We start from the raw sequence: 25,874 nt of genomic DNA, 5'->3' as shown, positions 1-25,874 counted from the left end.
AGAAAAGAAATCCTGAGGGACATGATTTACATGCATTTGGAAAGTCAAGGATAGATTAGGGAGAGCCAGCATGGCTTAGTGCGTGGGGTATCGTATCTCATTAACTTGACTGAGTTTTTTGAAGAAGTGACGAAGAAGATTGATGAAGGCAAAGCGGTAGACATTGTATGGATGTCAGAAAGGTGTATGACAACGTTCTGCATGATAGACTGGTTAGCAAGGTAAGATCACATAGAATCCGGAGTGAACTAGCCAATTGGATACAAAATTGGCTTGAAGGTCGGAGATACAAGATGGTGGTGGAAGATTGTTATTTTGGACTGAAGGACCATGACCAGTGGTCCTCCATAGCATCCTTCAAGATACACACTGCAGAATCGCCAAACAAAACTAATAGCCAAGTCCCATACTCATGCAGCTGGCCTTAATCGTGATCTTGGGTTCATGTCGCTCTATATGTGACCCCACCAAAATGTTCTATACCTGTAAAATCTTCCTTACTGTCCTGTTTTTGACACCATCATCTTGATGAATTGTTATGATCTCTCTCTACCTTAATTAGTCTGTACAGTTTAGGATTACATATTATTTTCGTTAGATTGTCAGCGTGCTTGTTACTCCAGTCATTTGTCTCCAGCACCATCTTATTTTTAATTTTTCGTAATTACCTGTCTGCCTTATTTAATCGGACAAGAGGTCATGGCTTCACTTGTTATTCAGCTGTTGATACTTTACTCACACTGTTTGACACTCTTGATCACCTGCAGAAACTTATTATTCGGCTTGTCAACTCTCCACTCCCACCATGATCCTTTGATCTCTCTCCCTATACATTCTGTGCCTGTGTGCTTTTTCACTTCGCCTGATGAAAGAGCAATGCTCAGAAAGCTTGTGATTTCAAATTAGCCTGTTGGACTATAACCTGGTGTCATCTGGCTATAAAAATATTGTTTTATACTACAGGCAAAGTTAGGAGGGAGCAAATGGAACAGAGTTACAGAATGTAAGGAGGCCTTTGCCTGTATCAGCCAGTTAAATGGTTGTGTGGTGGCAATCTCCTTTTTCACCGTAGCCTTGCATATTATGTACTCTTGAATGTCTCAATTGAACCTGTCTTCATCACACTTCTCGGCAACTACTTCTGAGTTAAAAAAAATTCCCTCACTTTATCCTTCCTTTTTCTTTTGCAGATCATGTTGAATCTTTGCTGTCTTATTCTTGTTCCTTTCACAATAGGGAACAGTTTCTCCCTGTCTGTTCTGTCCAGCCTGCTCATAGTTTTGAAAATTTCTATCACATATTCTCTTTGTAGCCCTGTCTCCAAAGAGAACTATCCCAACTTCTTCAATTTATCTTCATAACTGAAGTTCTTTATCACTGGAATCATTCTTGTAAGCTGCTTCTGCACTGTCTCAAATGCATTCACATCTTTCTCATAATGTAATGTCCAGAATTGCACATAATAGTCCAGCTGACATCGAACAAGCATCTTATATGGTTAACATCACCTCCTTGCTCTTGTACTATATCGTCGTATTACTAAAGCAGTGGATACTATATGTCATATGTACTGCTAACTCTAACTGTCCTGCTGTTGATGATCTGTGTGCATGTACAACAAGGTCCGTCTTTTTTTTGCGCCCCTGCCTTTGAATCATACTCCCTATTGTCTTTCAATGTTCTTCCTCCCAAAATGTATTACCTCACACTTTTTTCTGCATTGAAGCTCATCTGCCACCTATCTTTCCATTCCACCAACCTGTCTATGTTCTACAGTATCGTCTTCACAGTTTACAATTCTTTCAAGGTTTTTCAAATTCATTCATAGGATGAGGGTGTCACTGGCTCAGCCATCATTTATTGCCCACCCTAGAGTGCAGTTAAGAGTCTGGGGCGGCACGGTGGCACAGTGGTTAGCACTGCTGCCTCACAGCACCTGTAGACCCGGGTTCAATTCCCGACTCAGGCGACTGACTGTGTGGAGTTTGCACGTTCTCCCCGTGTCTGCGTGGGTTTCCTCCGGGTGCTCCGGTTTCCTCCCACAGTCCAAAGATGTGCGGGTCAGGTGAATTGGCCAAGCTAAATTGCCCGTAGTGTTAGGTAAGGGGTAAATGTAGGGATATGGGTGGGTTGCGCTTCGGCGGGTCGGTGTGGACTTGTTGGGCCGAAGGGCCTGTTTCCACACTGTAAATCTAATCTAATCTAATCAATCACATTTCTGACACTGAAAACGTTGAAATTGTCTACTACATACCAAGATACGGATCATTAATACCTATTATGAAAGACGAGATCCCAATACTGATGCTTGGGTGCTCCATTATAAACTTTGCACCTGCCTGAAAATTATTACTGTCTGCACATGCTCTTGGAACAAAGAAAAGGCTGTTACAGTTAAAAAGGTTAGCATGATTAGAAATCACTAGTGTGGTAATCATTGTTGGGAAGAAGGGTAAATCCAGAGTCAATACAGTGTTAGTCATATGTTTTAATATATTGTAGGTCAGTTCTGCTGTAAGCAATGTTTTTTGTTGTTGTTTAGCCGTTAATTGCAGACTGTCTTTTTCTGTTTTATAAATGCTGTCTCCAGGAACATTTCTGCACATTTCCAACCTGTTTGTCAGTAAATCAGCATTCTGGCTCATGGATCTTTGATGGGGCCATTGTTTTTGATCAATCCGGCAATAGTGAGGTCAGTAAGCAAATGGAAGTAAGGTTGTATTGCTCAGTTTACCTGCACGAGACTTAAGAAATAGGAGCAGGACATTCAGCACTTTGAGCCTATTTCACCATTTGATAAGAGCATGGCTGATATCTACCTTAATCCTACCTTCTTGCACTATTCCTATATTCCTTTCCCCTACCTATCAAAAAATCTTGTGATCTTTGTTATGAGTATATTGAAGCGAATGAGCATTCACAGCTCTCTGGGGTAGAAATCTCCGACATTTCACAACTCTTAAGGGAAGAAATTTCTCTACACCTTAGTTCAGTAAGACTAACCACTAACGAGGCTATGATCCCGTCCTTCTGAGCACATAGAGAGATCAGCTAACTTGGCTCAGATTATGAATCAAGTCTATGATCTTTGAGAAGTCTTTGGCCTAGTAGACACCAACTGGTGTATGTTCTCACTTTAAATCATCTAAAACATTCCGAGCTTACGTTTATGATTACAAGATGTGCATAAAAAAATCTTCGAACAAATGCGTGACTTGTAAAAGTTTTACTTGTTTTTGTATGCAATGTTTGGTCAGATTTTGTTATGTTCCCAGTGATGCTGCTACTAAAACCTGTTCATGGTGAACAAGGGAAATTAGAGTATCACCTCCAAGGAAAGGATGTACAAATTGGCCAAAGAACAGGATTGGGAATAACTTAGATTTTAACAAGGGAGCACAAAGGTATTGATTAAAAGGGATAAAGTGGAGTATGAGAGTAAGATTGAGTTACATACAAATTGAATGTGGCAGAACACTGAAGGATATCAGTTGTGTATGGAAATGATGTTGCAGAAATTAATGGGATTAAAGACCTATCAAGCCTTGGGCCCAATAATCTACATTCGGGTACTTAAGGAAATGGCCCTATAAATAGCGGATGCATTGTTGGTCATCTTTCAAGTTTCTGTAGGCTCTGGATAGTTCCTGTGGATTGGAATGTAGTGTGAGATATTGTATTCTTCACTAACCCACTCACAAGCGCTTTATGTTTATTCATAGTCATAGAGTCAAGGAGCATGGATACAGACCCTTTGGTCCAACCCCGTCCATGCCAATCAGATATCCCAACCCAATCTAGTCCCACCTGCCAGCACCTGGCCCATATCCCCCCAAACCCTTCCTATTTGTATACCCATCCACTTGCCTTTTAAATGTTGCAATTGTACCAGCCTCCACCACTTCCTCCAAAGGCTCATTCCATACACATATGTGTGACAAAGTTGTCCTTTGGGTCTCTCATATATCTTTCACCTCTCACCCTAAACTATGCCCTCTAATTCTGGACTCCCCCACCCCAGGGAAAATACTTTGTCTATTTATCCTATCCATGCCCCTCATGATTTTGTAAACCTCTATAAGGTCACCCCTCAACCTCCGACACTCCAGCCCCAGCCTGTTCGGCCTCTCCCTATAGCTCAAATCCTTCAACTCTGGCAACATCCTTGTAAATCTTTTCTGAACCCTTTCAAGTTTCACAACATCTTTCAGATAGGAAGGAGACCAGATTTGCACAAAATATTCCAACAGTGGCCTAATCAATGTACTGCAGAGGGGCAACATGACCTCCCAACTCCTGTACTCAATACTCTGACCAATAAAAGAAAGTATACCATACTATACTATCTATGTGCAACTCCGCTTTCAAGGAGCTATGAACCTGCACTCCAAGGTCTCTTTGTTTAGCAACACTCCTGAGGACCTTACCATTAAGTGTATAAGTTCTGCTAAGAATTGCTTTCCCAAAATGCAGCACCTTGCATTTATCTGAATTAAACTCCATCTGCCACTTCTCAGCCCATTGGCCCATCTGGTTAAGATCCTGTTGTAAACTGAGGTAACCTTCGCTGTCCACTACACCTCCAATTTTGGTGTAATCTGCAAACTTGCTAACTGTACCTCTTATGCTCGCATCCAAATCATTTATGTAAATGACAAAAAGTAGAGGATCCAGCACCGATCCTTGTGGCACTCCACTAGTCACAGGCCTCCAGTCTGAAAAACAACCCTCCACCACCACCCTCTGAGCCAGTTCTGTATACAAATGGCGAGTTTTCCCTGTATTCCATGAGATCTAACCTTGCTCACCAGTCTCCCATGGGGAACCTTGTTGAACGCCTTACTGAAGTCCATATAGATCACATCTACTGCTCTGCCCTCATCAATCTTCTTTGTTACTTCTTCAAAAAACTCAATCAAATTTGTGAAGCATGATTTCCCATGCACAAAGCCAGGTTGACTATTCCTAATCAGTCCTTGCCTTTCCAAATACATGTACATCCTGTCCCTCAGGATTCCCTCCAACAACTGACATCAGGCTCACTAGTCTACAATTCCCTGCCTTGTCCTTACCACCCTTCTTAAACAGTGGCACCATGGTAGCCAACCTCCAATCTTCCGTCACCTCACCTGTGACTATCGATGATACCAATATCTCAGCAAGAGGTCCAGCAATCACTTCTCTAGCTTCCCACAGAGCTCTAGGGTACACCTGATTAGGTTCTGGGTATTTATCCACCTTTAACTGTTTCAAGACATCTAGCACTTCCTCCTTTGTAATATGGACATTTTGCAAGGTGTCACCATCTATTTCCCTACAGTCTATAGCTTCCATATTCTTTTCCACAGTAAATACTGATGAAAAATACTCGTTTAGTATCTCCCCCATTTTCTGTGGCTCCACACAAAGGCCACCTTGCTGATTTTTGAGGGGGTAAAAACAATGACTGCAGATGCTGGAAACCAGATTCTGGATCAGTGGTGCTGGAAGAGCACAGCAGTTCAGGCAGCATCCAACGAGCAGCGAAATCGACATTTTGGGGAAAAGCCCCAGGGTGGTGGTGGAGGGTTGTTTTTCAGACTGGAGGCCTGTGACCAGTGGAGTGCCACAAGGATCGGTGCTGGATCCTCTACTTTTTGTCATTTACATAAATGATTTGGATGCGAGCATAAGAGTTACAGTTAGTAAATGATTTTTGAAGGGCACTGTTCTCTCCCTAGTTACCCTTTTGTCTTTAACATATTTATAAAATCTCTTTGAATTCTCCTTAATTCTATTTGCCAAAGATATCACATGTCGCCTTTTTGCTCTCCTGATTTCCCTCTCAAGTATACTCCTACTGCCTCTATATTTTTCTTAGGATTCACTCGATCTATTCTGCCATAGAGTCATCATACCAACCAGATATCCCAACCCAATCTAGTCCCATCTGCCAGCACCCCACTCATATCCCTCCAAACCCTTCCTATTCATATACCCATCCAAATGCCTCTTAAATGTTGCAGTTGTACCAGCCTCCACCTCCTCCTCTGGCAGCTCATTCAATACACGTACCACTCAGTGTGTGAAAAAGTTGCCCTTAGGTCTGTTTAATATCTTTCCCCTCTCACCCTTAACCTATGCTGTCTGTACCTTACTTTTGCTTGCTTCTTTTTCTTAACCAAACCCTCAATTTCTTTAGTCATCCAGCATTCCCTATACCTACCAGCCTTTCCTTTCACCCTGACAGGAATATACTTTCTCTGGATTCTCATTATCTCATTCCTGAAGGCTTCTTGTTTTGCAGCCATTCCTTTACCTGCAAACATCTGCCCCCAATCAGCTTTCAAAAGTTCTTGCCCAATTCCATCAAAATTTGCCTTTCACCAATTCAACTTTTAGATCTGGTCTATCCTTTTCCATCACTATTTTAAATCTTATGGAATTATGGTCACTGGCCCCAAAGTGCTCCTTCACTGACACCTCAGTCACCTGCCCTTCCTTATTTCTCAAGAGTAGGTCAAGTATTGCACCTTTTCTAGTAGGTACATCCACATACTGAATCAGAAAATTTTCTTATACGCACTTAACAAATTCTTCTCCGTCTTCCTTAACACTATGGCAATCCCAGTCTATGTTTGGAAAGTTAAAATCATCTGCCATAACCATCCTATTATTCTTACAGATAGCTGAGATCTCCTTACAAGTTTGTTTCTCAATTTTCCTCTATTAGGGGGTTTATAATACAATCCCAGTAAGGTGGTCATCCCTTTCTTATTTCTCAGTTCCACCCAAATAACTTCCCTGAATGTATTTCAATGATTACCCTCCCTCAGCACTGTTGTAATGCTATCCCTTATCAAAAACACCACCCCTCCCCCTGTCTTGCCTTCCTTTCTATCCTTCTTGTAGCATTTGTATCCTGGAACATTAAGCTGCCAGTCCTGCCCATCCCTGAGCCATGTTTCTGTAATTGCTGATATCGCAGTACCATGTTCCTAACCATGCCCTGAGTTCATCTGCCTTCTCCGTTAGGCACCTTGCGTTGAAATAAATGCAGTTTAATTATTAGTCCAACCTTGTCCCTGCCTGCCTTGTCTGTTTGACTCTCTTCTGTTCTCAACTGTACCAGTCTCAGATTGATCTCTTTCCTCGCTATCTCCCTGGGTCCCACTTCCCCACCGTACTAGTTTAAATCCTTCTGAGCAGCTCCAGCAAATCTCCCTGCTAGTATGTTCATCCACTTCCAGTTTAGGTGCAATCCGTCCTTTGTGTACAAGTCACTTCTACACCAAAAGAGATTCCAATGATCCAAAAATGTGATTCCTTCTCCCCTACACCAACTCCTCAGCCATGTATTCATCTGCTCTATCCTCCAATTCCTGCCCTCACTAGCTCGTAGCACCTGGAATATTCCAGATATTACTACTCTTGAGGACCTCCTTGTTAAATTACTGCCTAACTCTCTGTAATCTCCCTTCAGAATCTCAACCTTTTCTCTTGCTATGTCGTTGGTTCCAATGTGGACAATGACCTCTTGCTGGCCGCTCTCCCCCTTGAGAACGTTCTGCACCCTCTCTGAGACATCATCTATCCTGGCACCAGGGAAACAACACTCCATTCTGATTTTTTGCTGCTGGCCACAGAAGCGTCTGTCTGTATCTTGGACTAGAGAATACCTAACACAATAGATCTCTTGGAACCCGATGTACCCCTCATTGCATTCATTCATAACTTTTTTACTAACCCATTCACAAGTAAACACTAATTCCCGTTTCATTCATACATAACACCCTACTATAACACGGTTTCACTCATTCAGTAGTATTGTAAACAATACAATCTCCATCAATTCACGAAACATTATACTATTAATCAGCTGTTACCAACCCCCTCTCAGACTTGAGTCGATTACAGAACACCAAACAGTTTCCCCAATTAGTATGTACTTGTTGAATACCTTTTAAAAGGGCCATTATCCCCTTAACTGACAAAACAGCACTTCCATGAAATTGCATGAATGAATGAAACTCACACCGACAAATAGTAAACATCTCTCAACCCAGCTGCGGTAATCAGTTTAATATCATTTTTTAAAATTATTGAGTACAGTTATGATTTCTGACTTATTTAGAGCATGTAAGCCTAATACTTTTTCCTAACATTTACTAACTTAAAAGGCAGAAGAACTAACACTTCTTAATTATACAAACAGACCGGACGAACACTCTTAAGCACATAGAGATGTACAGCATGGGAAACAGACCCTTCAATCCAACTTGTCCATGCCGATCAGATATCCTAATCTAGTTCCATTTGCCAGCACTTGGCCTATATTCCTCTAGACTCTTCATATTTATATACCCATCCAGATGCCTTCTAAATGTAATTGTACCAGCCTCCACCACTTCCTTTGGCAGCTCATTCCATACATGCATCACACTCTGTGTGAAAACGTTGCCCCTGAGGTCCCTTTTTATATCTTTCCCTTCTCACCCTAAACCTATGCCCTCTAGTTCTGAACTCCCACACCCCAGGGAAAAGACTTTGTCTATTTATTCAATCCATGCCCCTCATAATTTTATAAACCTCAATATGGTCACCCCTCAAACTCTGACGCTCCATGGAAAACAGCCTTTCCCTATAGCCATCTCCTGTCTCTCAGCACAGAAGCCCTTCAAACCTTTGTTTTATCTATAGTACATAATGTAACACCATAGTAATGGAATTTTAGTATATGTAAGAACTGTGTTTCGGGCTTCTATTGCTGCCTTGAAGTTGCTGAATTAAGAGGCTATTTTCGTCATTCAGTGATTTTGGTTGTTATCTGAATGGGATCCCATAGTAGCAAATGTAACCCCTCTATATCAAGAAGGAAGTAGAGCAAAAGTGAAATTATAGGGCAGTTAGCCTGACATGCATACAAACTGACCTGCGAATGGATTTAGGAACTGAACCCATTTCAGGATGGGCTACGTTTTGAAATCCAAATTCCAAAGTGTATTTTTACTTCGTACATCTTTCATCACATTTAATGATTATATAAAACTATAAAATAGAGCTTTATTACTGATCTCCCACATGTGTCTGGAACAGCAATGTTTGTAATGAGCATTCCACATGTTGTATTTATCCACAGAATGCCTATTTTGTGGAAACAGGCCCTCAGCCCAACAAGTTCACACTGACCCTCAAGGTATCCCACTCAAACCCATTCCCCTACCCTACATTTTACCCCTGACTAATGCACCTAACCTGCACATCCCTGAACACTATGGACAATTTTGCATGGCCAATTAATCTAGCTTGCACGTCTTTGGACTGTGGGAGGAAATCAGAGCACCCAAAGAAAACCCATGCAGACATGGTGACAATGTGCAAACTCCACAAGGACAGTCGCCCAAAGCTGAAATTGAACCCAGGTCTCTGGCGCTGTGAGGCAGCAGTGCTGACCACTGAGCCACTGTGCCTTTATGTTCCCTTCACTTAAATTTTGTGTTAATAATGTAATTTAATTGTAACTTCATTGTGTTGAAAATATGGTAGACGTATGGTAATTCAAAGGTTAACAATGAAGCAGTAGAAGTTGGTACACTAAAATATACGAACTGGTTTCTTGTTTGCTTGATTGGTTTTACTTGGAAACCGGAAGCAGACAGTGGGTGGGTTCCTCTGAGTGGAGCTGCTTTCCTCAGCTGGCTGAAAGGAGTTAATGACTGTGTGCAACGGCCTGTACCTACTGTGCAGCTGGATGAAATGCCCTGTCAGTTAGCTGAGTTTCACCAAACAACCGAGTGAAAGTGTTTATGTTCTGCTTCTATTCTATGCTTGTTGCGTGTTTTATCATGAAGGTTTGTAGAAAATAGTGTGAAGCTGGAATATTAATTTGGCTGGTGCAGTGCATTTTGTAGTTTTGTTGAATTTTCTGATTTGTCAGATAGTTATGATTGGGTCTGTGAAATTACCAATAGCATTGAGCAGAAAGTATAAAAATAAGATTTTTTTTGCATAGTGACATCATTTTATTTAAGTCAGAGTGCTTTCTTGTCAGGAATTGTACCATATAAATGAAAGGACTTTTTTCGTGAGTTGTTGTTTTGCTGTTTCAGTTGTATCAGATACTGTGAACAGAGCTGAATGAAAAATTGCACCAAGAAAAATGGTATATTGCAGGATAAGTTTTTTTTCCAGTTATGCTAAAAATTTGAAAATTGTAACCTTTCCTAGTTCAAAACTTGTAAAAAAAAAGTTGCATTGTGTAGAAATTTGAATCCACAGCAACTATAAAATTGTTGAACTGATTAAGGATTTTCTACATTTGGATTCGATCTGTTTTTCTCCCAGGGAGCTGGAAATGAAAGTGAAAGTAACATGGTAGTGTTCAGTTTTGTTTCACAGCATGATTTGTTACGTTATTATGCACAACAGGGTGAGGTCTGAAAATTTGCACTGTTGGAACTGCTAGGACACTATTTACATAGATGAAAAGTACAGGAGCACATTATTGGACATATTTTGCCGTTTAGTTCAGCTGTGCAATTTGATCAGCATCTATTTTTGAAGAGCTGTCATTTTTTTTTCAGGGCAAATGCAGTAACCAACTGAAATAGCACAGAAAGGCCCTCCAAACAATGAACAGATTTACAGTGGGTTATTAGATTAATTTTAATATGCAGCACACTGACAAGTTATGAAATGTTATGGGTATAATGGTCTTCACTTGAATTGATATGACTCCTTGTACAGTGCTTAACACTTGCTCCTTTCTTTCACATTGTCAGCAATTACCAATCAGCAAATAATTGCTAATATTCCAGACTGTCATTAAGGATACTATACACAGTTTTTTTTAATCAGTAAGGGATTCAAGGAAATGGGGAAAAGGCAGTAGAGTTGAGGATTATCAGATTAGCCATGAACTCTTTGGATGGTGGAGCACACTCAGTGGGCTGAATGGCCTTTATTTATGGCCTTCATTATAAAGGTGCTACTTCGATAATTAATTAATAACATTAGGCAGCCAAGTCATGTTAACACCAATTTGCCCACTAAAAATGGTGATACTGCACTATTGTAGGTTCATTCATGTTTGTCTTAAATGATTGGAGCACAAACAGAGGAAAACCCTTTTTCTATATGCAATTATATACCTTTCATTTAATATTTTAGGGACGCTTTGGTGGTGGTGCTATTATTGCTTGAAAATTCAAATGATAAATGTGAAGTTTTTTGTTCAGACATAGATTGAATGACTAAATTAATTAATATTTCCCTTCTACGCCTTTCTAAATGGATGGAGCTTGTTCGATAAAGATTCAAATGACTGGCCTTCAGCCAGCTTAATTAGCAGCAAAAAATGTGTATGCTCTGTTTCATTTGGAAGTAGTTTGCCTACATCTTGTGCATGATGCTTTCAGTATCTGACAGAATACTAAAAGAGAGCCTTAGACGTGGCATGAAGTCTATTTAATTAATTTATAAAGCCTCCAATATTTGTCTAATTGATGTATTTTGGTTTAAACAATATTCCATATTTACATACCATACATGCATTCTTAAATTCTTTAAGTGGCAGCATCTGTTGCTTTAAGCTTCTGTGAATTTATTTCTAATTTATTATATTTTTCTAATCAACCTGTTCAGAGATGTTAATACAAATCTGTGGAGCAGGTGGGACTTGAACCAGGGCTTCCTGGTCCTGAGGCAGGGACACTAAAGATGAGCACAATACCATGTTTAGCAACTTAAAGCAATCTGTGGCATCCAGTTAATATAACTGATACAGTTTTATTCCTTCACTTCCTTGGTGAGTTATTGTTACAATATTAGTGTGTACCACACCATATGGACAACAGTATTTCAATAGGTGGCTCTTTTTCAAGGCCACTTAGGGTTGGGTAAAAATGCTGGACATTCCAGCAATGTGGACATCATATGAAAGAACAAAACTAAATTTAAAGTTTACAATAATATTACTTAATTAAATATTGTACTTGTTGATCACAATCCAGTGTCCCATGCTGGACAGTGCATGTATGGTCATTGGCTTGATGTTGACTATTGAATAGTCTGCCAGGGCTCATTGTCTAAACTCATATTAAATATGGCAAATTGGATATATTCCTGAATACTTGCCAGTGTCCATAGCGTTTTACCTGAGTTGGTGTTAATAACTTCACATATAAAGAATGTGAAGCTGTATTGAAAAATGCTGGCAGCTAGCTTTCTAATTTCTGGATTTCATTTACTCCTGAACTGAAGTTGCAAATCTCAGCTTCAGTTCACCCTGAACAATCCATGCTTTTAAAATTCAGAATCTAGTTTAAAAAAAACTTAAAACTCAACTTAAGTATTGTATTCAAACCTTATAAAATATTTTATATTAAATCCTTACCCTATTCTTGGATGTTATTATCCTAAAAGGAATGGGCTTGTTACCAGTGCTGACTCTCCATTGACTTTGCTTAGTTGTCAATGTCATGTATGGTCTATATTGATACTGCCCACTGATATGGAGGCAAGATGAGCTTATCACACTCAACAGTCTTGGTAGATGTGACAATAGAGCTGCAGCATACCTATGCTGTTATGATCAATTCTTATTGTGTTTAACCCTAATTTTAGAATGAATCATTCAAGGCTTAATTATCATTTTTAATCCTTACGTGAGATAGCTCCTTTTGACATATTCCGAAACTTTATGCTTTTAGCATTCAACTCAACCACATTTAAAACTGTAAATGACTTTTTTTTTGTCTGCAAAGCTTTTGTCAGACAGAGCATTTTGCATTGTCAGCAAAGGGTAGCAGCACACGTTTGTTCTTTTTAATATTTTAAAAATTAGCTTGTTAATATTTTTGGGTATCATAGGGTTTTCTGTACAGTCTGCTTTTGCCCCTAGGGATGTAATTGTATTGAACTGAGCGTGTTGTGTAATTGACAGACAGTAAAGTACTACATTTGCAGAAGTGCTGCAGTAATGTGTGTATCCAGCAATGGAAGGGACAGGAATCAAGAGCAATCATCTGCTTCTGGGTTGCTCATCTGGTGCCGTCAAAAATGGAAAACTTTGTAAGTGAATGTCTGAGTGTTTCTTTTTTCAAAATCACCAAATCTCTTCTGTTGAATGTATTGTATAATCACTTGACCTTAAAATATCACACAGTTGGCCCCATATTTCTGAAGTGACAGTGCTTGTCTGTGGAAGTTAGGAATGGATATCAGCAACTGCTTAGCTTGCAACTTGGGCAAGCTTGTACTGACTTCATATTCATATTCAATCAATGTTATGTCTCCTTAAAGAGAGCAGAAGATTTAAGAAAAAATTCCGGGTCACCACATTACCATGTAAGTGGAAGCAATGGCCTAGATTGATAATCCAGGGACCTGGATGTTTTGGGTTTCTGGATTTGAATTATGCCATGGCATTGGTAGAATTTGAATTCAACAAATATCTGGAATTAGGAATCTGGTGATGATCGTGAATCAATTGTTTATTTTTCAGAAATAAAATCTGGATCTCTTAACTAGTCTTGCCTACATGTAACTCCAGACCCACAGCATTGAGGTTGACACTTAACTGCCCTATGGGTCATAAATACTGGTCTGGCCACTGATGCCCAGATCCCATGAATCAATGAAAAAAATGGAAAGAGTGGAACTTGGTAATTGTGTTGCAGTATTCTTTTGGTGGTTGCTTGTTGACTGTCTCTGCCATTGGAAGGCCACTCCATGTTGACAGGAGAGTTAACTCAAACCCCATCCTCTGTTATTTAATCAATTACTTTGACACTTGAAGACTTTTTTTGGAGTTGTCAGAATCTCCTTTGGTCTTTGCTACAGTAAGCAACATTTCCACGTTAGTTAAGAGAATAATAGAGCATTGATGGCAAAGTCGTATGATAACGGCTGCAGCATTTGCGTACATGGACATCTTGAGTTGACCATGGCATGAATAGTTTGATTTTTGAAGTCCTGATATATGCAATCTATTTATATGTAATACTAGTTGGCTCTTTTTATATAAATGTTGCAATCAATAGGAAACTATATTTGAGAGAGAGAGAGATAGAAAATACATTTTTCACTGAATATCTTATTTGGAAAATGTAAATCTGAGATAGCCAGAATCTATTCTAAATCAATTAGAATTTAAACCAGTAATCTATGCCTCCAAATGAGCCAAAAGTGGCATAATACAAAGTGGGTAAAAATTTGTTTTAATATTAAAACAACATATCAGATTTTTAAGCAAGTCAAGTTGACTAAATATCTCTCTGCTGTATTGGAGCTATTCTGATTCTGTATTGAGATTACAATATAACAAAATTTTTGAGTTTTATACATATTTTTAGCTGAAGCTCATTTGAAGGTGCAAATTAGTAGCTTAAGTTATAATTGTGTAGCATTAAATATGCTATTCAGACTAAATGCTTTCTCCCACACCTTTAACTTGCGCATTTGTTGAACCAATCATGGAACAGATTCAGGCTATATCAGATTTGCTTTATCCATCTGAGATACTCGCTGAAATAAATTTTGTTTTAAAATTTTTGATTCATAGGTCAAACCAGAACAGTGGTTGAATCAGATAAATAGATTTTAACTCCCCTTGAGAATTAGGATTCTTTGCTTAATGCAGTTAATCAGTATTAAACAACGAACTATTCAGGCATTAAGTTTTAAATTATTTCATTTCTTTCTTTATCCTCCTGAAACTAACGAAATGTCATACTGTGTGATCTACAGATTAGTTGTTAGAATTCTGATGCAGATTGCATTATTATGCTAAAAATATTTGACTTCCAGAAGAGGGCATTCTACCGTGGAAGGGAAAAGACCTTATCAAGGGAGATACTCTGCAGATATCAAATGGCTTGGAACTCCAATCATTGAGATGCGTCGAATGCCAGAATGCAGCAGTGTTTTGCCACCTTTAAGAGCATCTAACAATCACTCAGTGACTATCCGAGTAAGTTGAAATAAACTTCTTTCCAAGCGTTATACTCATTGAGCAATATTAATTGGGAAAACTTGGCTACACAGTAACTTTTTCAACTGAGTAGTACCTTGAAACGTGTTTATAATATGGACTTCCAACTAGCAATACGCTTTAAGACCAGATCTGTAAAAATAGCCAAAGTATGCCAATTTCATTTCACCTTAGACATAAATTGCTTAACAAAGCAAATAATGTCATCCAACTGAACTAGATTGAAATCTGTTGTCGTGCATTGTGATTTTCATGCTGCCATTTACAAATTTATTAAGATGGTTTAAAAGACTTTATAATAAATAATTAGAGCACCTAATAAACTAGAAATTGCAGCTAGAAATGTTTTTAAGCCAACTTTTGAATTAGTTTCAAATTCTCCTTTCTCCTGTTTTAAGGATGTTAAGCAAAGGCACTTTCTTTTAACATGCTCATCTATTTGATATGAAAAGCTGCCTTGCCCATTTCTCCTACTGAATATATAATTGTTGCAGTTACCTTTTTTGTGCTTATATTGCAGACAGACCTTTTGAAAAGTGGTGAAGTGCCTCGACCTTATCCCACATATTATAATGATGCCTGGGATGACAAGCATGTGAGAATGCCCTGCTCAGTTCAAAATCTTTTTCCTGTTGAAAATGAGGTAAAGAATGGTCCTACATAATTAAATATTGATATGCACTTTTCTAAGGGTGTTGCAAACTCAGAAATACTTTTATTTCTAGCCCAGCTTATTGCTAGGCCAGCATTTACTGTCGATACCTAATTACCTAGAGGGCAGTAAAGAGTCAACCAAATTGCTCCAGGTTGCGTGTAGACCAGATCAGGTAAGAATAGCAGATTTTCTTCCGGAAAGGGCACTAGTGAACTGGAAAGGTTTTTATGACAATTGACAGTGATTACATGGTGGTCATTAGGTTAGCTTTTTACTCCAGATTTTTATTGAATTAAAATTTCACCATCTTCTATGGTGGAATTCAAACTTGTGACCAGAATATTAGCCTGAGGTTCTGGATTATTACATTGCCACAACGTCACCACTCCTTCACCATTGAATTGATTTTAATTTCTGTGCATTACTCTGCAGCTTGCAGTTTCCTTGAATTGACATGTAGTTAGATTAATAAGGTTGAACCTTATTAAACCCAGAGAGAGATATCAAGTGGCCTAAGGTCTCTATAGTTTGCCATGCATGAATGCTAGTAGAACCTTGCAGTTGAATTAGAAGAACTGAATTTGTGAAAACTAGAAGCATAGCTGAAAGACTTCCCTAAAAGTTGATTCTGCAGGCAAAGAAAAAGAAACTTTATCATCCAAATATTAAATCCAGTTCTGCGAATTACACTCTAGGAAGGGTGTATTTGGTATAGAGATGGGGGAGAGGATGCAAAGGACATTTTCTGGAAAGGCAGTATTGATGGTGAAGAATAACATCAGCTTGTGATGGTGACACAAAGCAGGAATAGAGCTTCAGTTACATGGAGAAAAGCTGATATTTGCTTTAGGCCAGAAGATACTGAAGACAAATATAATATAGTTCAAAATCCTGAAAGGTTTTCCTGAGCCAGCTTTTCAAAAATGCTTTCTTAATTGGAGAAACTGAGATGGTTCTCTGTTGGGACGGACCCGTAGGGTCTCGTCTCCACGTGTTCTTTGGAAGGAGAGATCACACCGGCTAGAGTTTATTACCGAATCAAGACTGGCAAACTATACAACAAATTCAAGAGCATGCAATTTGTTGGAGAAGGCGTTCTGTCTTCCTCTACGGACCTGGAGCAGTTATACTTCGTGCTTCTTCGAGTTCCCGGTCAGGTTCCCCTCGTTCGGTTCTCTCATTGGTCGGTTCACCTGTCTGTGAAGGGATTAGTGTCTCTATTGGCTGCCCCGAGATACCTGTCCAGCTCCTGCTGTGCTGAACAATGGGTAGACATCCTGGGTTCAGCAGTTTCCGATCTTGTAATTTAAAAGTTTATTGTTTGGAAGGGTTTCCTCATTGCTATGTGCCTGGCTGTCTGGGCGTTCACAATAGTTCTCAATAGTTGAATATACAGGTATTATCATTTAACACAGGACCTGAATGAGTTTGACGTCAGCGGAGGCATTAGCAAGCACTTTATCAATCAAGTGTAGTATCGGTGCGATTTACACTATCCGATAGTTACCGGTTTCCTTTATTAACAATGAGATTGTAACAGGATGATCTGAAACTGACGGACATGTTCTAATCCCCAAGGAATGTGGCCTGCAGTGGCTGGGTTTACTTTACATGGCTGTGTTTTAGCTGGTACCTGACAGTGTCTGCTTTAATAATGGTGCTCCCCTCCCTAGCCCCAATGTAGGTACCCCGATAGCAGATTATCCCCAACATTCCCTCCCTTGGCCTCGAAAGAGGCCACACCCCCTTATCCCGTAAGGAACGCAACCCCATGAGGCGACCGGTGTCCGGTGTTGTATCAACCAGACTCACCGGTTCTAAGGAGACAGTCATATGGGGATGAAGGGTGCCCTGAAAAACGCGCCGCTACACAATTAAGCAACAGATAGTCACAGCTGCATGCTAAGCTAAACTAATAGTTGAAGTAATTGAGGCAGTGTCTGCAGAAATAATGAAAAGCACAGGATTAGACAAGCATTGCAATAAGTCATTCAGAGCTGGCGAAATGTACGCGAGTGCGTTAGAATGAGTAAGCCATTTAGTAAACGCAAGTCTGTAGTCCAAAGAGCCGGCAAATGTAAATAGGCGTTGTAAGTTTGGAAAGGGAGTAGGAACAGCCTGGTACCAGCAGTTAGGTACCCGCTAGAGATCTGAAACCCAGTGTGAAACTGTACTGTGCCCCGGTGGTCCCGTAGATCAGTATGCTCCAGAGAGCAGCAGTGCTGTCCAACCGTCCGACACGGATGCAAGCAGGCAGAAATCTCATCAAATGGAGACGAATGGAGGCCACCCGTTCCGATGTCAATGCGCGACTGTGCCTGTCTTAGGTTGTCCCTCGCCCGAGGGATCTTACCCATCATTGGCTAACCAGTCGTGCTGCATTGAGTAATAGATGGCGACATCCATTTCACCGCCACAAGGACAGACGTGGGCAGCTCAGTAGCATGGTCAGTGGCCTCCGAGAGTGGCTGAGGCCAGTCAGGAATATTGGACAGTCCGCAAGGGCCGCTTGCGAGAACAGCAGTGTTTCGATTGCCAGGGCGCACAGTACATCTCCCCCACCTGCTGTTATGGAAGGATCAATTCACATATCCCCAATTTAGACGGGCAAAATAAATGAGTAGGGGCTCTTTGGACAACCAGGCTTCATTCAATGTACATGAAGATGAAAATTTAGTCATGAGGTCAACAGGATGCACAACAGGATCATATGAATTCGAAAGAAAACCATTGAGGGAGCTGGCACGCCACGGAGAGATAGCCTCTACTACGCCCGAACCCCGAGCTCATGCAACGGCGGTACTATAGCAATGAAGAAAAGAATTGGGAGGTCCCCACTCACCCGCCCTTATCGCAACCAGCCGTAAGCAAGAAACCCGGTATCATGGCTCATGAGCGGAAGTCGCATTACAGCATGTATTGGATATGTCCCTGTCTGTTTGTAGGAGGTCACACACAGGCTGTCGTGTTGTCGGAGTTGGTGGCAGCAGCGTCTCCTGGTGGAGCTCAACGTATGGGGGTCCGGTTGAAAAGTAATGATACCTCATCACCTTCAAATCAGTGAGATGGGGCTGTGGGAATGCAGTAAAAAGGAGTCCCCGCATCACCAGGGTGATATATGGCGGGGTCAGTCAGGAACTATGTGACTACTATGGGAAATAAAGTGTTGTGTTGTATGGGGTCTTTGGGGTGGCATGTCTGGGAGACCGGAATGGACGGGAGGCAGTCCCCAAATTCCCCAGTCAGTACTCCTGAACATAAGGTCTGTGCTCATGTGGACTGTCAAATGCAACCAGGAAGAGTGTACTCAACCATTTGTGTAAGAGGAATGGGGGGGGCAGATATAAAAAGGCAATGGTGAAAATAATGAAGGTAGTCTGAAACCCTTAACCATTCTTATGAGTTGCGGACCTGTACGTGGCAGTATTTCAATGAAAAATATCCACCAAAAGGAGTCACATAAAAATAGAGAGAACTCTGTGTGAGGTAGAAGGAGTGGTTTCATGTAAGGGAAAGGGTACAACTTTACACAAAGGAAGTCAGAAGGATTCGTGATCTCAAATCAGAGAAAAAGGCTCCCCAGCACGGGCTGCCACAAAAAGGCAGTCGAGGCAGGGGTAGCCAGATTATACTATAGGTGTTTTAATGTTCGTCGAATTACGAAGAGGCAGAGGAAAAATGTAAAAAACGTAATCATGACACTGGTCCAGTGTCAGTGAGGTAATTGCGGGGAGCAGTGACGCAAAAGGTGTCAAGTCGCAATATTCTGACAGAGTTAAAATCAAGTGTGCGCAGACTGTGGAAGACAATTAGTAGGATAATCCGTGTCCATTTGAGCAGCAGCACTACATGGGGTAGATGAAAGTCGGGACACTGATACAAATGCAAGATAGTACGAGTGGCAGTTATGACTTGGTGGGAATGTGTGCTAGCAGCTGCAGGAGCGCAGGCGCCTGTATGTTTTAAAACGCAATGTTTGAAGAGTAAAAACATTCGTCCAGGAGTTGTGTCGAAAAAATAGAGTAAGTCCCTCGAGAGGGAAGTGGGATTGGTAATAGAAGGGAACCACAATAGACTGCATAGGGGAAGGCAAACGGTACGCTTTGATAATGCACAGTAAGGGACACAAGTAGTTTCGATTAGCACACCGGGGAACTGCCGGTGCTCGGGGCGCACAACCAATGGTGTTGTCGTAGGACAATTGTTCGATGAGGCGCCCAAGGAGACCGTTTAGTATAAAGGTGGAAATGATGAGGATCCCCATCAACTCTGTGGTAATAGGACAATAGAGCAGGTGAAATTCCAGTGTGTGGTTAGGGAAGACAAAGCGCAGGAGATGCTCCTAGCCTCACAGGGCGCGCAGAATAAGCGGCAAGGTAGCCGGGAACCCCCTTTAGCAAGCAGGGCGGGATTGTTGCCCTCAGACACTTGGGTAGGATATTGGGGCGATCCACGACTGTGAGGCAGAAAGTATTGGTAACATCAGGAAAGGCGCCTATACAATGGAGAAAGACCAGTGTAGATAAAAAAGGGGATTGAGCTACCAGCTAAAGGGCACAACCTTATCCTGGCGGCTATTTGCCCGCTCGAAGCGGAGTCCATGATAAACAAGGTGGATCTCTTAAAATGAGGCTGAATGAAGAGTTTAGAGAGCGGAATAAAGTACACGAAGAGTAAGGATATCAGTGAAATGGACCCATGTCGGGCCGTGTCAAGGTGGGGCTGCATGTTTCCAGCTCAGACTGCACCTCCCCATCAGGTCGTGTCTCATCGAGTGATTTTAGGGATATATTAGGTTCTGCTGACCTGGAGCAATGAGAGAAGTGGTGCGTGTAGTGGCGTATGTGTTCCCAGCCAGCTCGGTACAAGATATGATGATGATGATTATGGAGCGGGGCCGTTCTCACTGGGAGCCTCATGAGCAAAGCAAAACTCTGGGCAATTGGGAGATTTGCGGTGGTACGAAGTTGGACCAATTCCCTGAGGGGGCTTGTTGCCCTGAATGAGGCGCAGAACGAGAGGTGCAAGGACGATCCTGGCCTAATGAAGAACCTGCTTGTGAGAGGGGCCGTGTGCTCTAGCCAAAGGAGTGTGCGCAGGTGCTGCGGGCATGTTGGAAAGGAGACAGAGAGAGAGAGAATCTCAAAAAGCTGGTCAGACAGATCAGGGCAGAAATTGGCTGTGTAGCAGTTTCCTACGTGAAATGCATGAAGATTTGATGAATTTGGGGGAAGTAGCAGCCTTTAAAAGATACCCCTAGGAGAGGATTCATAGAGGAACCTGGTCACCCTGCCGTTCTCAGTGCGAACCTGCGCGTCGCAAAAGATATGAACAGATGAATTGGTGAGGAGTACTCGCAGTTGAGGAGACTGAAGGATTTGGGTAGGAGCTGAGTATTGATCCTCATGGGAGGCGTTTGTATGCCTTGAAGCAAAAGGCGACGGCAAAGTGCTGCCAAGACTGTAGGTGCGGTGGAGGACAAAAGAGAGCGTTGGCAAGGAATGTGACAGAGAAAAATGATAGGCCGGCGTGAGCGCCCACAGTGCAACAGAGGGGTCGGAAACCTTTAAGTTTGCAGTGGCGGTGGACCCATTTATTATTTGGAGATGACGTGACGAAACCTGGTAGCAAACCTCGGAGAATAAGACTTGGGAAAGACCTGGTAGCAAACCTCAGGGAGCATGGGACTTTGGAGAGAAGATAGGGCGCAGAGAACGGCAGTAGAAGCATAGTGAGTGAAATGCGGCCAGAAGATGAGTTACTGTGTCCTGGTAGGAAACCTCAGGGAGCTGAAAACTTTCACGCAGCCTGCATGGGTCTCACTGAATAGAAAAACAGAACTAAGACGACCTCAGATCCGGCGGTGAACATAAAGTGTGTAGGTTTGGGAGAAAACGATGAAGGGGCGTGACCATAGCGTGGGGAATGGGGAGCGGGGGTGTAGGATAGGGCAGTACAATCGGCAAGAGGGGTCTGTACGAGATTTGAATGGGAAGGTTTGGTACTGACTGGCAGTTACAGGTTGCATGTTCAAAGCATTGGAGAGTGTAGCCTCAGACAGAGAGACTGGCTGGCATCTGCACCCCGCATGGTTGCCAATACCCGCTTTAGGGACTGGAAATGGCAGTGTCTGTGGCAGCAGTAGCTCAACCCTCCCTAGCCGCAAACTTGAGGAGGGGGGGGACAAGTAGCAGGAGGAAATTGCTTTAAAATGAGCGTCCATAATGCTTTAGCAAAAGAAAAAATCTGTGGACTTGGGAGAAAAGATAAAAATGGGTGCGTGAGAAGGGGCATTAAAATTTGGAGGGCATAGTCGGAAGAAGGAGTAGATGGGCCCCCCCTCGTTCTTGGCACTTTGTGAACACGAGGGGAAAAGGGATGGCCTAAACACCCATGTCGACGGACAAAAAGATGAGTGAGCGGCCGCGAGGAAAAGAGATGGGCCAAGCACCCTGCTGTGTGCTGAGTAGCACGTCCTAGTTGAAGGCCTGAGGCCTGTGACCAGCGGGGGAAAAAGAGAGAGAGACAAAAATAAGTGGGTTGGGGGATATTTGGGCAGTGGGACGGCCAAACACTGGACATACAAAACATTGTAAATGAAAACGCACAGTATGGCGATACGGCAATGCGCAAGTTGTTGGTCGGGACGTTATAGTTAAAAGTAAAAGGTACAACCTGTCAAACAAGATGTGGTTAGAGGCATGATTCATATCGACATCCCAGTAACTGAAGAGGACCTGTTCATCGAGTAATCCCATGGAGTAGGGCAATGACGCTTGAGAGACCCATCGGTGTAGTGGTGGCGCGGTAGTTGAGCTAATAGGGTGGCGGAACGTCCGCAGGCGAGCAGCCCCTTCTAGACTGTGCAATCCTGCCAAGAGTGAGCATTCGCGCCAAAAGCGAACGGGCCCCGCCCCAACTGAGCGTTCGCGCCAAAAGTCAGCTGGCCCCGCCCAACCTGAGCCTTCGCGCCAAAAGCAAGAAAGCCCGCCAAGAACTAAGGTGACCTGCCCAGAGAAGGGTGACCCGCCAAAACTAGGGTGAGCACGGGACACCCTGAGATTTACCGTCTTAGGATTCCACAGCTGTAGTGTTATTAAAATAAAAAGCTCCACCATCCCTTCCTGCGCCCCCTCCCTACATCCAGGTATTCCTTTCCAAGTATAAGAGTAATTAAAAGTGATAGTGGGGGGACAAGTGGTATTTAATCCTAAAAATCAAGACGAGACTATGGAGAAAAATCCCAGACCATTAAGTGATCAATCCCAAACCGCTAAGTGTAGAGAACAACACTCACGTACTCCGACAGCAGTAAAACTGCTTTCGGCTGCTGGGCGGCTTCCCACGGTCCCTCTCCGTCACTCAGGCTGTCGGCGCCGGTCCACTGTACACCGAGACCTAGGATGAAACATTTGCTGCGACACCTCCGTTCGCCACGTCTGTTAAAAATCACTGCACTCACTCACTCACTCCCTCTCTCAGTGGGCCGGCCCCACACTGGTTTTCACCCACATACATGCCAAGCCACGCATACTGTCGGTGTGTCCGTACCCTCGTCTCCGTCTGTCGCAGTCCCTCATCCCCAGTTTTAGTTACATGTTTCGAGGCATTACATCCTCGGCGGTCCGAAATCAAGTCCCCCATGTCGGATCCCCCTGATGGGTACCGCTTTAAAAACAGTGCTTTGTTCAAAAGCCTGACCTTCGCGTGGCAGATCTCTGCTCTTAACAACCGGTCTAAGGCAGACGCATGTGCGGATAAACCCTATCCAGGAGATGAGATCCGCCCTCTGTCCCCTTAGGATGCTAGCAGCGAGTGTGTCTATCGATAGTTGTCAGAGTTAAAGTGCTTATTAAAAAGAGAAAGGATCCAATCAGTCAAGTGCGGTCAGCGCTGTAGTAATTAATTTCAAAAAGCGTCCAGGCTCCGTAAGCCACGCTGTACCTTAACTCAGAAAGCTGTGTCCAGGATCCGAAATCCACGCATTAACTTAACTCAAAAACCGCGTCCAGGATCCGAAATCCACGCGTAAAACTCAACTCAAAAAAACTGCGTCCAGGATCCGAAATCCACGCATTAACTTAAGGCTAGCCATGGATCAATTAGTCACTTCAGTACCGCGAAAACAGGCAGGTATTAGTGAAGAAGTGAGAAAATAGCTTACCAGTACGGACTCTGCAACGTTGCTGCCAAACTGATTTAAAAGTACTGTTTGTGTTGGTGAGGATCAGGGAGCAGACAAAGACTGACTAACTTAAAAATTTACCTACTGGAAGTCTTTGCTTTAACAGGCGCTTCCTCACCTTTTAAAAGTTTGGCCGAAAGTTTGTCTGCCCTCCGGTCCGCCAACGTGGCCAACTTGCGGTCGTCTCTTTCTCTTCCCACGTTCAGGCTCACCAGTTGTTGGGACGGACCCGTAGGGTCTCGTCTCCACGTGTTCTTTGGAAGGAGAGATCACACCGGCTAGAGTTTGGAGCAAAAACACCGTTTATTACAGAATCAAGACTGGCAAACTATACAACGAATTCAAGAGCATGCAATTTGTTGGAGAAGGCGTTCTGTCTTCCTCTACGGACCTGGAGCAGTTATACTTCGTGCTTCCTCGAGTTCCCGGTCAGGTTCCCCTCGTTCGGTTCTCTCATTGGTCGGTTCACCTGTCTGTGAAGGGATTAGTGTCTCTATTGGCTGCCCCGAGATACCTGTCCAGCTCCTGCTGTGCTGAACAATGGGTAGACATCCTGGGTTCAGCAGTTTCCGATCTTGTAATTTAAAAGTTTATTGTTTGGAAGGGTTTCCTCATTGCTATGCGCCTGGCTGTCTGGGCGTTCACAATAGTTCTCCATAGTTGAATATACAGGTATTATCATTTAACACAGGACCTGAATGAGTTTGACGTCAGCGGAGGCATTAGCAAGCACTTTATCAATCAAGTGTAGTATCGGTGCGATTTACACTATCCGATAGTTACCGGTTTCCTTTATTAACAATGAGATTGTAACAGGATGATCTGAAACTGACGGACATGTTCTAATCCCCAAGGAATGTGGCCTGCAGTGGCTGGGTTTACTTTACATGGCTGTGTTTTAGCTGGTACCTGACAGTGTCTGCTTTAATAATGGTGCTCCCCTCCCTAGCCCCAATGTAGGTACCCCGATAGCAGATTATCCCCAACATCTCCAAGAAAGTTTTAGGGAGATCTGAATGCTAATCCCAGAATCAATTTGACTGAACGGTATTCAAAATCATGTGGGTTTTGATCAGACTTTGTTCTGGATGGTGTCAAGTTTTTAGGGCTGCACCTAGAAGCATTGCTTAGACTACAGGAATCTCTGGGTTTCAAAGATACCAGCTTGGTAAACGAAAAGAACAGATGTAAACCCTTAGGAGCTAAAATATCACTTTCTATTGGCTCTAGAATTGAATCCCAACTTAAGAGACAATTTGATGTGTACCTGTAAAATGTATTTTTTTGTATGTGTTAAAAGTAAAAGGGGAAGTTTTTTGTTTAAGTAGACAAGGTAATAAAGTTCACTCGAAGTTTGTTTTATGTTGATAACAAGACTTAACTATTTTAGTCTTTTTCTCTTTTTTTCAGCAACTGGCTGCAAATTCAAAATTTTTAGAAGTTGTTGGTCTTCATAGGGATCATAACAAGAGTGAAATAGTTCTCTCTGACAGCTAGTGTGTTGGACTTTTTCTTGATCTCTTCAAGTATGGTCCTGTGTTCCAGATTTCTCTACTTTTTCCTCTCAATTTTATTTTTGCTGGTTAATTTCAGACTACAATGTCTGACTGTCAACGTAGTTGTTGGAGGTAATTGTTGTGGAAGCAGATTCCATAGTAACCTTCGCAAGACAAATGCAAGCATACTGATGTTCAGGGTTGTAGGGAAAATGGTGGAATATGGGACAAATTAGACAGCTTTATCAAACCACCAGTGTGGATGCAATGTACCAAATGAGCATCTGTTGTGCTGTAAGATTGCTACAAGAAAAAATAGTTTAAACCGTTTGATTTGGAATTGCAGTTCTTGACTTTGATCTTCAAATGACATTTGGTAATGAATGTGAATAATGTGTGTTGGACTTGATCAAGATAGTAATTAAAGCTTTATTTATGGTTTTGGGGCAAAAACAAAGTCACTTCACCTGACAAAGAGGCTGTTCTCCAAAAGCTTGTGATTTCAAATAAACCTGTTGGACTGTAACCTGGTGTCGTGTGTCTTCTGACCTTGTCGACCCATCCAAC

At 42.2% G+C, this 25,874-nt stretch overlaps 1 protein-coding gene across 1 annotated transcript in view; it reads left to right on the top strand.

Moving 5' to 3' along the window:
* Window positions 1-25,874, top strand: part of parga (poly (ADP-ribose) glycohydrolase a) — a 215,302-nt gene that overhangs the window by 13,602 nt on the left and 175,826 nt on the right. Inside the window, exons 4-5 of the mRNA XM_060854133.1 lie at window positions 14,788-14,950; window positions 15,492-15,614. Coding sequence (XP_060710116.1) covers window positions 14,788-14,950; window positions 15,492-15,614 — 286 coding nt within the window. The remainder of the gene's footprint in view (window positions 1-14,787; window positions 14,951-15,491; window positions 15,615-25,874) is intronic.

Source organism: Hemiscyllium ocellatum, chromosome 43 (assembly GCF_020745735.1).
Source record: "Hemiscyllium ocellatum isolate sHemOce1 chromosome 43, sHemOce1.pat.X.cur, whole genome shotgun sequence".
In the NCBI taxonomy this organism is placed as follows: Eukaryota; Metazoa; Chordata; class Chondrichthyes; order Orectolobiformes; family Hemiscylliidae; genus Hemiscyllium; species Hemiscyllium ocellatum.
This window is presented reverse-complemented; position numbering and strand designations above follow the sequence as displayed.